At 41.0% G+C, this 15,644-nt stretch overlaps 1 protein-coding gene across 9 annotated transcripts in view; it reads right to left on the reverse strand.

Annotated features, from left to right (window-relative positions):
- The window catches only part of LOC122555777 (Rho guanine nucleotide exchange factor 4), a 473,424-nt gene that overhangs the window by 40,943 nt on the left and 416,837 nt on the right, over positions 1–15,644 (reverse strand). For all 9 annotated transcript variants that reach the window (XM_043701907.2, XM_087993755.1, XM_087993757.1 and 6 more), the window contains 3 exons: positions 6,339–6,518; positions 4,563–4,757; positions 1,762–1,941 (listed from right to left, as the gene is read on the reverse strand). In XM_043701907.2, coding sequence (XP_043557842.2) covers positions 1,762–1,941; positions 4,563–4,757; positions 6,339–6,518 — 555 coding nt within the window. The remainder of the gene's footprint in view (positions 1–1,761; positions 1,942–4,562; positions 4,758–6,338; positions 6,519–15,644) is intronic.

A 15,644-nucleotide genomic window follows, 5' to 3' on the forward strand; every position in this document is an offset into this window, starting at 1 on the left:
GGTACTGCAGATGCTGGAGATTACAGTCAGATTAGAATGAAAGGCTGATGAAGGGCTTTTGCCCGGAACGTCGATTTTCCTGCTCCTCAGATGCTATGTGATGTGCTGTGTTTTTCCAGCAACATTCAAATCTCTGCTGTAGTTGAGTGGTCCATTCAACAACTGAGAAATGGCCATTAATGGAATGACTGACAGCAGAGTCCATCTCTATGCACAATTAAACAGAGACTTGGCGGTGTACGTACCAAGGGTTATTTTACTATTTTGGGGACCTGTCATTTAGATTACTTTACAGTGTGGAAACAGGCCCTTCGGCCCAACAAGTCCACACCAACACGCCGAAACGCAAACCACCCATACCCCTACATTTACTCCTTATCTAACACTACGGACAATTTAGCATGGCCAATTCACCTAACCTGCACACTTTGGACTGTGAGAGGAAACCGGAGCACCCGGAGGAAACCCACGCAGACACGGGGAGAATGTGCAAACTCCACACAGTCAGTCGCCTGAGGCGGGAATTGAACCCGGGTCTCTGGCGCTGTGAGGCAGCAGTGCTAACCACTGTGGCACTGTGCCAAACCAATTTGACATTACTGTTTGTGCAGGAATAAAATTCTCTTTCTTCTGTGCTGTAGCTATTCTGAGTCATTGATATTTTATATATCCTACTGATAGAACACCAAAATATAACACCTAAACATGTGATCTCTTCATTTACTTTATTGCTCTTGGTATTCAAATTGGCTGCCACATTTCCTGCATTAAAACAGTTGTAAACATTCCATAAAATTTGTTCCCTGGCAACATCCTTAGATACTGTTCAAGTCTGAATGAGATTGTTTGCAATCTGGGATCTAATTTGATCCTGAGCTCAATTTGCTACCACATATCCTCTCAAAGAAGACTGTCCACTTTCATGACAGTAATATTTCCTGACTCAGCTCCCCCTTCAGCTCATCTGCACCTGAAACCCTCATTCATATTTTTATTACCTTTAGACTGGACCATTCCAATGTTTTCTGGTAGGTGTCCAATACCGTTTAGCATCTGTAAAGCCAGATGACATTTAAAACTGTACTGCCAATATTTAAAACTGTACTTCCTCCAAAGTCCCATTCATTCTATGTTCACTGATCTAAACTGGTACTATCTCAATTTTGCAATTCTCATTCTTGTTTTCAAATCCTCTGTTGTCTTGCCTTTCCCTATAATCTCTTCCTGTAATCTCTTCTAGTCTGAACCTTCCAAGATTCTTACACACCTCCTATTCTAGCCTCTTGTGCATCCCTGATTTTCTTCACTTCACCACTGTCAGCTTTCATATCCTGGGCCTGATCTGGAAGTTCCTCCGTGAATGCCTTTGCCTTAATACCTCTCCACCCTCCTTTAAGATGCTCCCTAAAACTTGCCTCATTGACCCAGGTTTCTGGATTCTTGTTCCAATATATGTGGCACATCATCAAACTTTGCTTGGCAATTGATCCTGTGGATCACCTTGGGATGCTTTACTATTTAAAAGATGCTATATAAATGGAAATTGTTATTATTGTGCAATTCAATAGAGCTTCAATGACTGAGAAGGTCTAAAGTCCATAAATGGAAATTATTTCCCGTACTCTCATTATATTTCAGAGTCTTTGATTCTAACACTTCTGTTGAAACTGCTATTAAAAAATCAAATAGAGAAGAACCAAAATTATTTTGCCCCTCAGTGAATTACTTGTGTGTGTAAGCAGAAGAGTCAGAACTACTCACATATTCAAGGAAGCAGGAACCAATCTCACTCAGGTGGGGCTGATCTTTATTGAACTTCTTCTCCAGACCTTTAAGAAATTTCTTCTGGAATTTGTAAATGTCTTCAATGTTTCCAAAGATGGTCCTTAACTGCTCCTCTGTGAACATGTCTGTCCTTTTTCGGCACTGCTTAACATAACCCTGTGGGAAAAATGTGTAATTTTACTGCACATTTCACTCTGAGGGCTGGAGGGGAGCAGAATGGCTCTTGCATTTGCAGCTTAATGGATAATTCTCAAATATTTGTTTCAACCTATTATTGTGCTCAGCCCCCAGTTCAAAGACACATTGTATGTCTAGAGCAATCTGTACTAATTAAAATTACATTGCGAAAGACCTTGATGCTTGACAACAGGCTGTGGGGTTGCTTATGAAGAATTTTCTATGTGGCTAGTGTTTTATTATTGCTCAGATCTTACACTCCAACTTCAAGATAACCAGATAATATCAAATTACATTATCCAGTTTATCAGTTTTATCTATCTTCATCGATACCATTATACAATTATACCAGACAATGCCCCCTTCCCTCAAGGGGAAGGACAATTTAAATACCAGATCATATGGACAAATCTTCCACATGACCAGAGAACCGAGGTCAGATGTATCCCCTGTCTCTAGTTTAGGATCAGTGCATGGCAGAGCACTTAAAGGAGGAAGCAAATTAATCTAATGTTGTGTAGTTGGTCCTCCCCCAAAAATTGGAGGAATCTTGCCATTCATGGACTGTGTGTGGAAGCAGGATATTTTTGTTTTGAGAAACTTGCGGCCTAGCTTGTTCTGAAAGCATATCCAATCAAACAGCAATAAGGAAGCTGATTGGCTGCTGTCAAGCTTTTTGCCAGAATTGCAAAACCGGACCAGAGATCCAGCCCATCTGGGGCTGCTGGCCAATCAGAGGCTGACCTCTCAGTCGCATCATCAATGCTGCCCAGACACCGCCCCCTTGGACCCACAGATGGAGGATCAGAAGTCGGAAAAAAGTACGCACTGATGGGGTTTCTGGGGTTGGTATCATGGGGACAGAATGGGCAGATGGTCAGAGGCAAGGGCAAAGGGTGGTTCACGCGTGTCATATGCCTGACCTTGGTCTAATTGCTTGAAATTATATCAACTATTGCAGATCAAGAGAACCCATCATTCCACCCAAGCTAGTAGCCCGCCTGCACTGGGTTACCAGTCAACTGGCATTTTCTCATCCTGCCTGGAGCTGAAGTAACGGTGTGCCAGGAAAGATGAGGCACTGACACTAAGTTACAACTTCAGGGCATTAATTCGTGGTTGGTTGAAAATTTGACCAAATCTGAGTCTTCCCACACTGAGAACCTGATTTCTGAGGTGGCGGGAATGGGCTGAGTATCTTCCAGTTTTGGTGCACTTGATTATATATCCTTTCCACTGATCCACTGACCACCTCCACAGCCAGCCCACCCTTACTCGCTCTTTGGAAGAGGAAAGTTCTGCCCAAAATGTCTATACGTTCAAGGAATGAGCTGGTCAGGAAGATCCAGAGTCTGATTCTTCATCTGTATTTTGCTAACAAATCTCAGCCAAAGCAGTGCTAGGTGGACTACCTGGGAATTTGGAACTAGCCAAACACTTGTGATTATGTGAGCTGAGGGAAAACTCAGGCTTAACTGCAATGCCTCTATAGTTGAACAGCCAATATTTGCCAGCTGTCAAAATGAGTCACTGGCAGTTGAGTGACTATCAGAGTTAACTAGACCCCTTGGGGCCATGCTGCAGAGAAACTTTCAGGAGAGAAAGGACCACATTACAAAAAAACAGACAAGCAAGAACACGATCATCTTGTGGATTAACTTGAAATAGCAAAGGTGCACAAACTAGGAAAAGAAATGAAGTATCGAGACAGGATATGAACGTGAAGGAGTTTACTGCAATTGAAATCAAATTAATCTTAGCTCTGAATGAAACATTCTTAATTAAATTCTCTTCGTGGCTAAATGTCCAGCTTCTGAAGATGGGTGTCAACAAAGTTGAGAACCTTTTTTTAATCAGTTTCCGACATATTTAGTACAGCAGTGACACTGCGCCTGAGGAGATTCACAAGAAATCCATACCTCTTCCTTAACTTTTCTCAGCACCACTGATGTCATTCCAGATTAAATGAGGTTGGTGCAAGGAGTAAGAATTTCCTCCTCTTTTAGGTAATATTCATATTAATGTCACCCACGTCAGGATTTGCAAAGATTGGTCAATGCCCTGAACAGCAGTCCACAGCCTTCAACTGTATAGAATCAGCATTTGCTCACTGAGGTAAACATTTGCATTTCCCAACCTGCCCATTACTTAGAATAGAAACATAGATACATAGAAAGTAAGTGTAGGAGTAGGCCATTTGGCCATTTGAGCCTGCACCACCATTCTATATAATCATGGCTGATCATGCAATTTCAGTATCCCACTCCCTTTCTCTCCTACGTTCTCTCCCCACCTCTTGATCCCTTTAGCTGCAAGGGCCACATTCGGTCCCTTCTGTGTGTATCTAACAAACTGACCCCAAGAGCTTTCTGTGGTAGACAATAAAGTTTCAGACTTGCTGCAGGTTGACACCAAATACATGTAATTTTGTGTTTAGAAAGTAGACCCTGAAAATCCATGAAGCAATGTTTCCACATTTCCAACAATATATTTCTACGACATAACGAGAAATATAAAAGGACTGATACTTGGCCTGAAATCATCCTCTCTAAAAGCCGCAAATGAATAGCAATTTTTAAATGTGCTATTCCGAACCTTACCTCACAGATATCCTTTAAATGTTTGATATAATCATTCTCAGTGCTCATAATCTCACTGATAACATTGGTTCGCATCTGGTCTTTCTTTGATTGGCCTGTGGCCAGTCGACGGTTGGCACTGTTGGCAGCTTCAGGTTTTCCGTCCTCGACCCTGACTGGGTATTCTTCCATGGGCTCATCCTGGTTGACCCACAACTTTAGAAGTAAAAGAAGAAAATGAAACAAAACCAAATGTGTACATAATTTATTTTCTTTCCAACTGGAACTATCATCATAACGAGATCCGGGATGTTTGTGCAGTCATGATTTACGATAATGGCCCGAAACAAATTCATTCCAATGCTTCCATTACTTCTTTTTTCTGTCATTTTTGAATCTGTCAAGTTTCTACTGATCACTCATTTTCCCTTCACTCCACTTTTCTGTGTGTGATTTCTGTCAACTAGGTTTGTTGCTGGAATTGCCTTGTTAAGACGATGAAGATTTATCCATTTTAAGTCATCCCTCTTTGATATTTCCTTCAATACCAATTTCTTTAGCTCAGTCTCTATGTTTTGAAATATTGATAAAGCACCTTTATTTCAATCGATCCCTTCTGTAAATTAAAGTTCTAATTCTATTCTTAAACAATGACCATTATTGACAACCTGAAGGAGAGAGTGGTCTGCCAGTCATCTTCACTGTAAACCATCATCAAAGCTGTATTTTAGGGTAGTTCTTCAATACTGTCCATGAGTTCCCAATCAGGACATTTGGGATTTTCCTGTGTTTGTGCTAAGCAGTTTGCATGTTGCATCACACTGAGACATCAGGGAAGCTAATGCAGCTCAAATCTTAATTAGACATTGCTAAATTTCCATTGAAGTCATTAATAAAAACAACTCCTGTACAATTTTATTGAAATGTTTTAAACTCAATCCACAGGACAATTCAATTTTCTTTTCAACATATAATAACATTTGGCTTAATCAGTGTCGATTGTAGTGGCCATTAAACAAAACATGTAGTTTCATACTCTTGTATCAGGTACAATATCAAACAAAATGTCTGCTCGCCACAGCCAATGTTTTTAAAAGCATATAAAAAGCAACATTAATTTACTCCTGATGTTTTGTAGCATGTAGGAATGTCGGGAAATTTTAGGGAAACACAATTGCCCCAGTTGGTCTCATTCAACATCAGAAGTTACACAATATACCGTTGAAGGTCACTCATTGAAAACTTGCATGTTAAGGTTAGGTAGTAAATAAGACCAAAATCCATCGGACATTTTGAACCATTTCAATAAGTGGCATTAAGGGGTAATTTGGTTGAACTTGCAACCCTCTATAGGAACGCCATTTGATTTGGAAAGTGCAGCAATAACAAAATGTAGATTCATGCTCACTGCCAAGACTGCAGGATCAGTGGATTTAACTCTCTGGGTTTATACCAAATATCTGCATACTCAAAAAAAGATACTTAATTTCCAGCAATTGATTTTTTGAAATGACTATTTTTGTACTGTGGTTCTATAATATCTTTTATCTTAGGATTTTATTTATTGCCATTTGATCTGCACCATGCAAACCATACAGACAAGAAATCAGAATTAAATGGTGGATTACTGAATGCAAACTGAGGTAGTGCTTCAGATTGCAGACCTGATGGTAGCTATAAGCTGCTAGTGCTCCTTCCTCAGTCTGTCATATGACAACTGTTCAATTCAATGTCTTAGTTGTCCTTCCACCCACTCCAATTTTATCAATCTTCCTCCCTACATGCAATGGTCCTTACCCGTACAAAGCTGGCAGGGAACCAGCCTTCACTGTCCGCGATCCTGCCCCACCACCACTCTTTGTTGGTAGCATCCACTACTTCAATGACATCACCAGCCTTGAAGCCCAGCTCCTGGACATCCATAGTGACATGGTCCCAGAGAGCCTCTGCATACACCACACTGCCATCGCTGATGAGCTGCAAGAGATCAAATAAAATCTTACGTGAGTTACCTGTACAGTGCAGTATAAAAATTTCAACTTGCATCATAAAACATGAAATAAATTATATTAGCTCACTGGCACCCTGAATCCAACTTTTCAGATTGAATTGAAACACTGGGCTGGTCTGCGGCAGGTTTTTCGGTCAGCTGCCATGTTATCCATTTCAAAGACGGTGCTACAAGGTGGCATATACCTGCCGTGAGCAGTGCAGTATGCACTCCGGGATCAGATATCACTTTTAACTAGTTTGCTCCATAGATCTAAGTACGACAAGCTTTCTGAGAAGCTCAACAGTAAAGGAGTGAAATAAATGCTGCTAGGTAACTGAGGCTGAACAGGCAGTGACGGGTAATGCGCGTAGGCTCTTAATGCTAGGTAACCAAGAGAGAAAAAGGCACTGTATAATTGTAAAAAAAGGATTACATAACACCAAACTATTTTCTTATTTAAATTCCAAAACAGAACCCTTCAGCATACAAATAACAATGACAGATTAAAATCCAAGACAATTTATGCATTTTTTTTTCCTCAAATGCATTAACTATCTCAATCAAGAAGAATATATATATTTTGAATAAAATCGTGACTAGTAATGCTGTTCTGTCTATCATGGGCCTACTTTCCGCCTGTTGATGGCAGTAGCAACAAGCTGCTACTAGAGTTTTTTTAATACTTTATGCATACTTTCAGTATGGAAAAAAATTATTGTGGTTGGAGAATGAACTGGCTTGAGATGGGAAGATTGACACACCACCAAACTTATCCCAATGACTTTCAATGAGGTTAAGACTACCGCAATGCCCAGCACTTTCAGCACTCCCTTGACTAATGGTTAATCTGCGGTGCATCTAACTCTGTTGGGTACTTGGAATAGCAGAATATGATGCAACTTCAGAATGCGGAAACTTAATTAGTCCATCCATGTGTACAGAAAATTGAACAGTGAGAAGAAAATCTCAGTTCCAGACTGTTAATTGTTACATGCTGATAACCTGTCTATTATTATCCAGAGAAGAGATAAATGTGGATTGTACATTGTCAAAAGTTAAATAAAAACTGGAAATATATATATCAATTTCAATTGTTTGAGTGACAAATGTGCTTTTACACTGAGTATCTAAGGTAGTGTACATCAAAGATATTTTGGACAAATAAAAACTTGCTTTGATGCTTAATTGTCTCATGAAAATAATTGGTTTTGTTGATAGAAGGGGTGATAATGAATGATGCGCTATTTGAAAAGGAATAAAGCTTTAAAAGTAAAATATCAGTAAACATGTTTATGTGTCAGTAGCTTGAAATCTCCTGCGGTGGTGGAGGAGACCGTAATCATTGTCAAAAAATTGAGGGCTGAGGTAGATAGATTCTTCACTAACAAGACAGCCCTGAATATTGGTGGTTGCACAAATGTGGAAATGAGTCCACAATCAAACCAGCCATGATCATATGGAATGAGGGAGCAGGCACTCTGCCTGCTAACTTGTTTGGCTTCTCTGTCTATCAGCTGGTCCCTGGCGATTTTACACTGAGCCACAGTAAGCAAAACACCTCCATTTTTATTATGGGTAAAGTGATGAGGCAGGCCCCAAATCAATCTCAGCTGGAATAGAGATCAAATCCCATGTTGAATGAATCTGATCCACACAACAGACATCTCGCCAATCTCAATATCCCCACTCCCACATCTCCTTTCTAATTATTATAATGAAGAAGGGCTAATGCCCGAAACGTCGATTCTCCTGTTCCCTAGATGCTGCCTGACCTGCTGCGCTTTTCCAGCAACACATTTCCATCTCTGATCTCCAGCATCTGCAGACCTCACTTTCTCCTAATTATTATAATGGCCAAATGAAACATGTAGAAGGCAGACTGCAGTATGCAGCATCATTTTTGTGACACCCTACAAATACAAATTGTTATTGCTGATGGTATTAGTGTAGTTTACTCCTGCAAAATTCTAAGAGAAGGGAAGCCCCTCAGAAAAGAAGTATTAGTGAAGAATATTTAGTCACTAAGGCTTTACAAAGTTTTAATAACTGAACTGCAAATGATGTATGGGATCACTTTATGAGACTTGCTGTGAGATAATCTATTCCTCTAGAAGACCCGCTTGGTGACATTTGATGAGTCATGTAGAAACACAATGCGTCAGGTTAAATTATTCTGAAACATCCTTTACAATATTATTCAGTGCATGAATATGAAATCGTTTCTACTGATCTTTCAGTAGTGCTTGGCCTACATGTACACAACACAAAAGGAAAATGCTCTGGATGTTAGAAATCTGAAAGAAATAAAGATAACGCTCTAAACATTCAATAGTCAGCCAGCACCTATTGGGAGTGAAACAAGGCCTGGATTTTCACTCCTAAGGTCTGTGCTCAGTGTTGGAAACATCTCTACTTAGCAAAACCATCTTGGGAGAAACAAATCCTTAAATGGCTAGATTTTCTCTCAAATAGCAATGGGGGAAAGTGGTTAAATCCTTTTGTACTCACTCCTCAACCTCAGCACACATTCCCCATTCATGTTAATTAATGCCCCTACCATCCAATGCCTTTCATTTCTTTCTGCCAACCTGTGGTCCTCTGCTCACAAACCATGGAATCTCATACCATCCATGTCAACCTATTCAAATTCTACCCACCCCAATAGCCCCAATACTAACCTATTGTAAACAATCTATTTTAACTCACATCTCCCCATCCACTATCCTTTGCACTTACAACTTCTGGCATCTCATCCAGTATCTCAGGAGTTATGCTGAGATGAACAATATAAAGTTCTAAACATTTATTGCAGACTTTATCATATCAAATAAACATGCCAGGTTTGAATTGCCCATTGTTGAAAACCCATTCAATACATCTTTTTAAGCATTTACATCAAAAACAAAAATTTCTAAATTTTTATATATAACCCCATATCAAAGACAGATAATCCATTAATTATCTCGTGGCGTTATCAATCAAACTGTAAATTTACAGAACATCCTCTTCCTTCCCTTCTCCCCCCACCGCCAATTCCATGTGATAATCACAGGTAGTGCAAGAAGTCTAACAGTAATAATACTGTAGTGATAGCTCCTAAGATTATTTCAACACATACATGTCTAACATCCAAGCACCAAATATTTTCAGCTGAGATTCAAGGCAGACTGTTATTTTCTCAAAATGTAAAGAACAGAGGATTTAAAGAAATCAACAGCCTGATAGTTCCACCGATCTCATCCACCCTTTATGAACATTCCCGCCTACTCTCAAGAATAATTCTCTGAGAAGCAGGCCTTGCTCACATAAAAATGAGGTCTATTTGAACTCAGCAAAGCATCACTTTGGTATTCCTGGCTTTGGGTATCCCATATGTGTGAATTAATTCCTGTCCCCTTTCTCCTCCAGTAAAGACAGGATCTGTCAGGAATGAGGACAGGGCCTACATTCTGGCACCAGTTTGGCTCAGGCACAGAACAGTCATGAAACTGTGAAAACCCCAGCGGTAATATTTCAGATCAGAGCTGGAAGATGTAAGAGGTGGATCAGGTTTTAAGCAAACATGGAGGCACAGATAGGGGGTAGGATGTAAAGAACGAAAGGAAAGATCTATGGTAAGGTGGAGGCAGGAGAGATTAAATATCACTGGGGAACTTGGTAAAAAACAAAAGGAAATGATAACTGATCAAGTGCAGCAAAGAAAAAAGGATGCAATGGAGTTGCAAATAACGACGGCAGAATAATTTTCCATACCAGCTATTCAGACAATGGTTAGGATCAGAAAGTGTTGGATTCAGTGGTAAGTCTGGAAATTTGTGAAGTGCCTAATTTGAACTTTGAAAATGGTCAAATCAGATTTCATTGTTATGCTCTTACATTTCTGGGAACTGGTAGCAAGTGCATACATTACCATAGCAACCAGGTACTATGGTGATATTTGGAATATGTACTTCAAGCTGCTTCTTTTAAACAACTTGAAACAATGTCGTCAAATGATCAGGTTGAATCAAACCAAAGCAGGAGCCATGGGGAGTAACACTTGCAGGAATCAGCAATACGTGACTTGAGTACAAAGACTAAGAAAAAGAAGCTTACTGTGGGGTCTTGTATTGGTTAGGAGAAAGTGAGGACTGCAGATGCTGGAGATCAGAGCAGGAAAATCGACGTTTCGGGCATGAGCCCTTCTACAGGCTCAGGCTCATGCCCGAAACATCGATTCTCCTGCTCCTTGGATGCTGACTGACCTGCTGCGCTTTTCCAGCAACACATTTTCAGCTCTTGTAATGGTTAGGTTAGTAAGTCACACAGACCTAGAGAGTCCAAGATTCAGTAACAATTTGAGCTTAATTACTCTATTCTACTTGGTTTAGAAGTAGATGTGGCACCACTGATGATAGCCTCTATTAGGGGAAGTTTGTGAAAATAAGCCATGTTCTTGTTTGCCGTGCATGAAAATGTATGACCTCGGTCTTCAGTTGAGCACAGATCAACCTCACTTCCCACCTTCCCTCACTGTAATCCACCATCACTCTTCACCCATCACCAAGTCAGTAAGGATGGTTTCACGAATCCCTGAGGGAGACTGAACCTGTGAAAATATATCCCAACCCAAAACAGTACTTTATGGAATGAAGGAAGGCTACCTTCCATTGTTCATGTGATTTTATTTTAGATTTTTTAAATGATACAATTAAAGCCCCAGGATTTGTTGCTGATATCCATTTAAGGGAAGCTATGAAATCTTTTCCAGAGGGAACAAAGCCTTTGTTTTTGTTGTTTTCATTGTGAGCTATTTCTCACATATAGCAAACAAAAAAAAAGGGGAAATAAAGTTTCAAGGCAATTACGTCCCTGACATATCACCAGCACATCAAGGATAGGTAACAGCAAAACTGCTGTTGAGCTGTGTATTAGAGCATGAGGAAAGCCAGTCTGACAGCCTAGACTATGTCCGCCTTGCTGTCAGGAGACAAGGAAGAGAGGACTGATACCATCTTATTTTCTTATTGTTAGGAGCCAAAGGCCTAGAGCCCAACATGAGCTGGCCTTGGAGGTTTGACCCACATAGACACATCAAGTGTCACTGGCACTCGGCAAATGCCAGAAGGCAGGTTTGTCGTATAGTAACTCCTGAATTCTGTGAATGGTATTTACATATGAACACATGATAAGATGTCAAACCAAGATCATATCTGAGTGGGCATTAACAATTTTACAGCACTGTTCAAAGTGTTGCAGGATTCTCCTAGAGCCAATGTCAACATTTAGCCTTCAAACCCAACAGTAGCATCTTAATTGCTCTTCATCCTTGCTGTTTGTGGAACATTGCTGTACGTAGATTAGCTAACGTTTACCAACCTAATACTCATTAAGCTTCAAAATTGATTAATTCACTATGAAGTATTTTTTTGAGAAAGGTGCTCAAGGAATCCATTGTGAATGTCTCATGTTTTCACCTGTAGAGCAGCTGTGGGCCAGAAAGCAAGGTGATGATGTGAAACCAAATCAGTCCATCATCTTCGTCTTATACTTGTGGTTGTGCCAAGATCCCACATGCTAGTCCCAGCACCTATTCCAGTGCATATCACAGTGCAAGTGTTTCACTAGATTTATCAGGGCATGACTAGGGAATTGGGATATGCTTCAAGAAAAGAGGTTGAGAGAAGTAAGCATTCAAAACCCAGTCATGTTACCATTAACACTTTTGAAACCTGATATACACAGATTTCACCTCAAATTCTGAGCCCTTTGCCAATGAATGCTCCACGGAGAGACCCTCATTCTCAGTAGGTAAAGGATTATGAGCTCTTCAATCTGTCCACTGCCAGTTTTACGACAGACTTGACCGCTGCAAGTACAGATTATTCATAAAAACAACAACGTGCCACCAAGATACAGAATTAGGGAAAAAAATGCATTGTTCAGCAATTCACGTGCAGAGGGACCATAAACTCATTAGAGCTGCAAAGCAAAGTTAAAAGACTGATCCTGCAATATGCTTACAAGTTTGAGCAGCTTGAAATTAGAAATTAAGAAAAAGAGATTCTTACTAATTTTCATCTGTTCAGAATATCCAAAACAACATAAATATAGGGTAGCTGTTTTCTTCAGCATGGGTTGGTATAAGATGCGTCATCATTTGCACTTTGTTCTAATTGCATTCTGTGGGATTTGCTTTTTATTGTAGAGGCACAATTTAAAGAGGGTAAAAATGCAGTGGAAAATATGTTCACTAGCAATGTCCCTGCTGGTCACAGAGGATTACAAACAGAGAATCTATTCATGTAGTGACAATGCGTTGACATTTTTTCACAATAAAATCATTTAGCATAGTCAGAAATTAAGTGGATGGCATTGGTTCAAAAAAGGAAAGGTTATTGCTTGAAAGGGCATCAAAAAGAAACAAACTACTCAAAACTTTTCTGGCTATAACTCCTTCAAAATTATACTAAATGGAATCCGATTCACATATTCTTAAATATTTCATAACTATTGCATTAGGGTTCAAGTCCTGTTTCAGACGTTTTAGTACAATCCCATGCGATACTAAGGGAGTACTGCACTAGCTGAGGTACTGTCTTTTGGACGGGATGTTAAAATTTAGGCCCCATCTATCCTTTCAAGTCAATGCAAAGGATTTTATCACATTGGTAGTTTGGCAAAAATTCAGCCATCAGCCAATACCCTTAACTTCAAATCCTCCCACTTCCTCCAGATGAAGCATGGGGCCCAGCTATGCTTGTCTCTTTGTTGGCTATGTAGAACAGTCCATCTTCTGTAGTTACACCGGCACCACTCTCCACCTCTTCCTCCGCTACATTGATGACTGCATTGGCGCCACTTCGTGCTCCCACGAGGAGGTTGAGCAGTTCATCAACTTCACCAACACATTCCATCCCGACCTTAAATTCACCTGGACCATCTCTGATACTTCCCTCCACTTCTGGACCTCCCCATCTTCATCAATGATGACCGATTTGACACTGACATTTTTTTACAAACCCAGGACTCCCACAGCTACCTGGATTACACCACTTCTCAGCCTATCTCTTGCAAAAATGCTATCCCGTATTCCCAATTCCTCCACTTCCGCCGTATCGGCTCCCATGAGGACCAGTCCCACCAGAGAACACACCAAAATGATCTCCTTCTTTTAAGACCGCAATTTCCCTTCCCATGTGGCTGAATATGCCCTCCAACGTATCTCATCCAGATCCCACGCCCCCACCCTCAGGCCCCACCCCTCCAACCACAACAAGGACAGGAACCCTCCGGTCCTCACTTTCCACCTCACCAACCTTCCCATAAATCGCATCATCCACTGACATTTCCGCCACCTCCAAACAGACCCCACCACCAGGGATATATTTCCCTCCCCACCCCTATCCGATTTCCGCAAAGATCAACAGCATGGAAACAGACCCTTCAGTCCAACGCATCCAACCAGATATCCTAAATGAATATAGTACCATTTGACCCATATCCTTCTAAAACCTTTCTATTCACATACCCAGATGCCTTTTAAATGTTGTAATTGTACCAGCCTCTACCACTTCCTCTGGCAGCTCATTCCAAACATACACCACCCTCTGCATGAAAAGATTAGCTCCTCAAGTCTCCCTGGTCAGGTCCACGCCCGCCAACAACCCACCCTCCCGTCCTGGCACCTTCCCCCGCCACCGCAGGAATTGCAAAACCTGCCCCCACACCTCCTCCCTCACCTCCATCCAAGGCCCCAAAGGAGCCTTCCACATCCATCAAAGTTTCACCTGCACATCCACCAATGTCATTTATTATAACCATTGCTCCCGATGAGGTCTCGTTTACATTGGGGAGACCGGACGCCTTCTCTCAGAGCGCTTTAGGGAACATCTCTAGGACATCTGCACCAATCAAATCAACTCCATTGCCCCGTGGCCCAACATTTCAACTCCCCCTCCCAGTCTGCCGAGGACATGTACTGGGCCTCCTCCACCGCTACTCCCTCACCACCCGACGCCTGGAGAAAGAACGCCTCACCTTCTGCCTTGGAACACTGCAACCCCAGGGCATCAATGTGGACTTCACCAGTTTCCTCATTTCCCTTCCACCCCCCCACCTTACCCCAGTTCCAACCTTCCAGCTCAGCACTGTCCTCATGACCTGTCCAACCTGCCGATCTTCCTTCCCACCTATACTCCACCCTCCTCTCTGACCTATCACCTTCATCCCCAGCTTCACCCATCTATTGTACTCTTGGCTACCTTCTCCCCAGACCCACCCCCCTCCCATTTATCTCTCCACACCGGAACTCCCTGTCTTCGTTCCTGAGAACTTTGCCCCAAATGTCGATTTTCCTGCTCCTCGGATGCTGCCTGACCTGCTGTGCTTTTCCAGCACCACTCTAATCTAGACTCTGGTTTCCAGCATCTGCAGTCCTCACTTTTGCCTAACACTACCAAAAGCTGATTGCCTGGTTATTATCATATTACTGTTTGTGGAAGCTTGCTGCGTGTAAAATTGGCTTTAGTGCATTTTTGGAGGCTGTGCAATATGCACAATACATCTGGTTTATTTTTGTTGATTGCTCTTATTGAAGAGGACTAAATATTTGCTGATCTTAATTAGCATATAAGGGCAAATTTGTCAAGAATGCAAGTATGATGGTGCTGCAGAAAGAAGTTTCTAAATTATATACCTTTGGATTAAATATGGGCAACGTTCAGAAAACATTCAAGAAAATATTCAAGAAAATATATCATTTACAGTTTAAAGCAATATCAATTCTTCTGTGTCAGGCATAAGTTGTGTGTAGATGGTTATTCTACAAAGCAGTATTGATCTTCATCTTCAGTCCAATATATTCTAAAATCTGTAATTCATCTTTCTACTTTATTTTCTGGACACCTTGAATCAGTTTAAAACAATACAAATTCAGGAGGAAACTGCTTCGCAATATTCAATTGAATAATATATTTTGGGTTATTAAGTACAAGGATGAGTTTTTAAATTGGAAATATTGAGGGACAAGGAGCTACCCAATTTGGTCAAGGAGCATTGGGCTGATAGATGAATGGAACATTGTGCAGACTAGGATTCAAGAATCAGAATCCGACTAAATGTATCATGCA

This window comes from Chiloscyllium plagiosum, unplaced genomic scaffold (assembly GCF_037043375.1).
Source record: "Chiloscyllium plagiosum isolate Xiang-an unplaced genomic scaffold, Cpla_swu_hap1 HiC_scaffold_13, whole genome shotgun sequence".
Lineage (NCBI taxonomy): Eukaryota > Metazoa > Chordata > Chondrichthyes > Orectolobiformes > Hemiscylliidae > Chiloscyllium > Chiloscyllium plagiosum.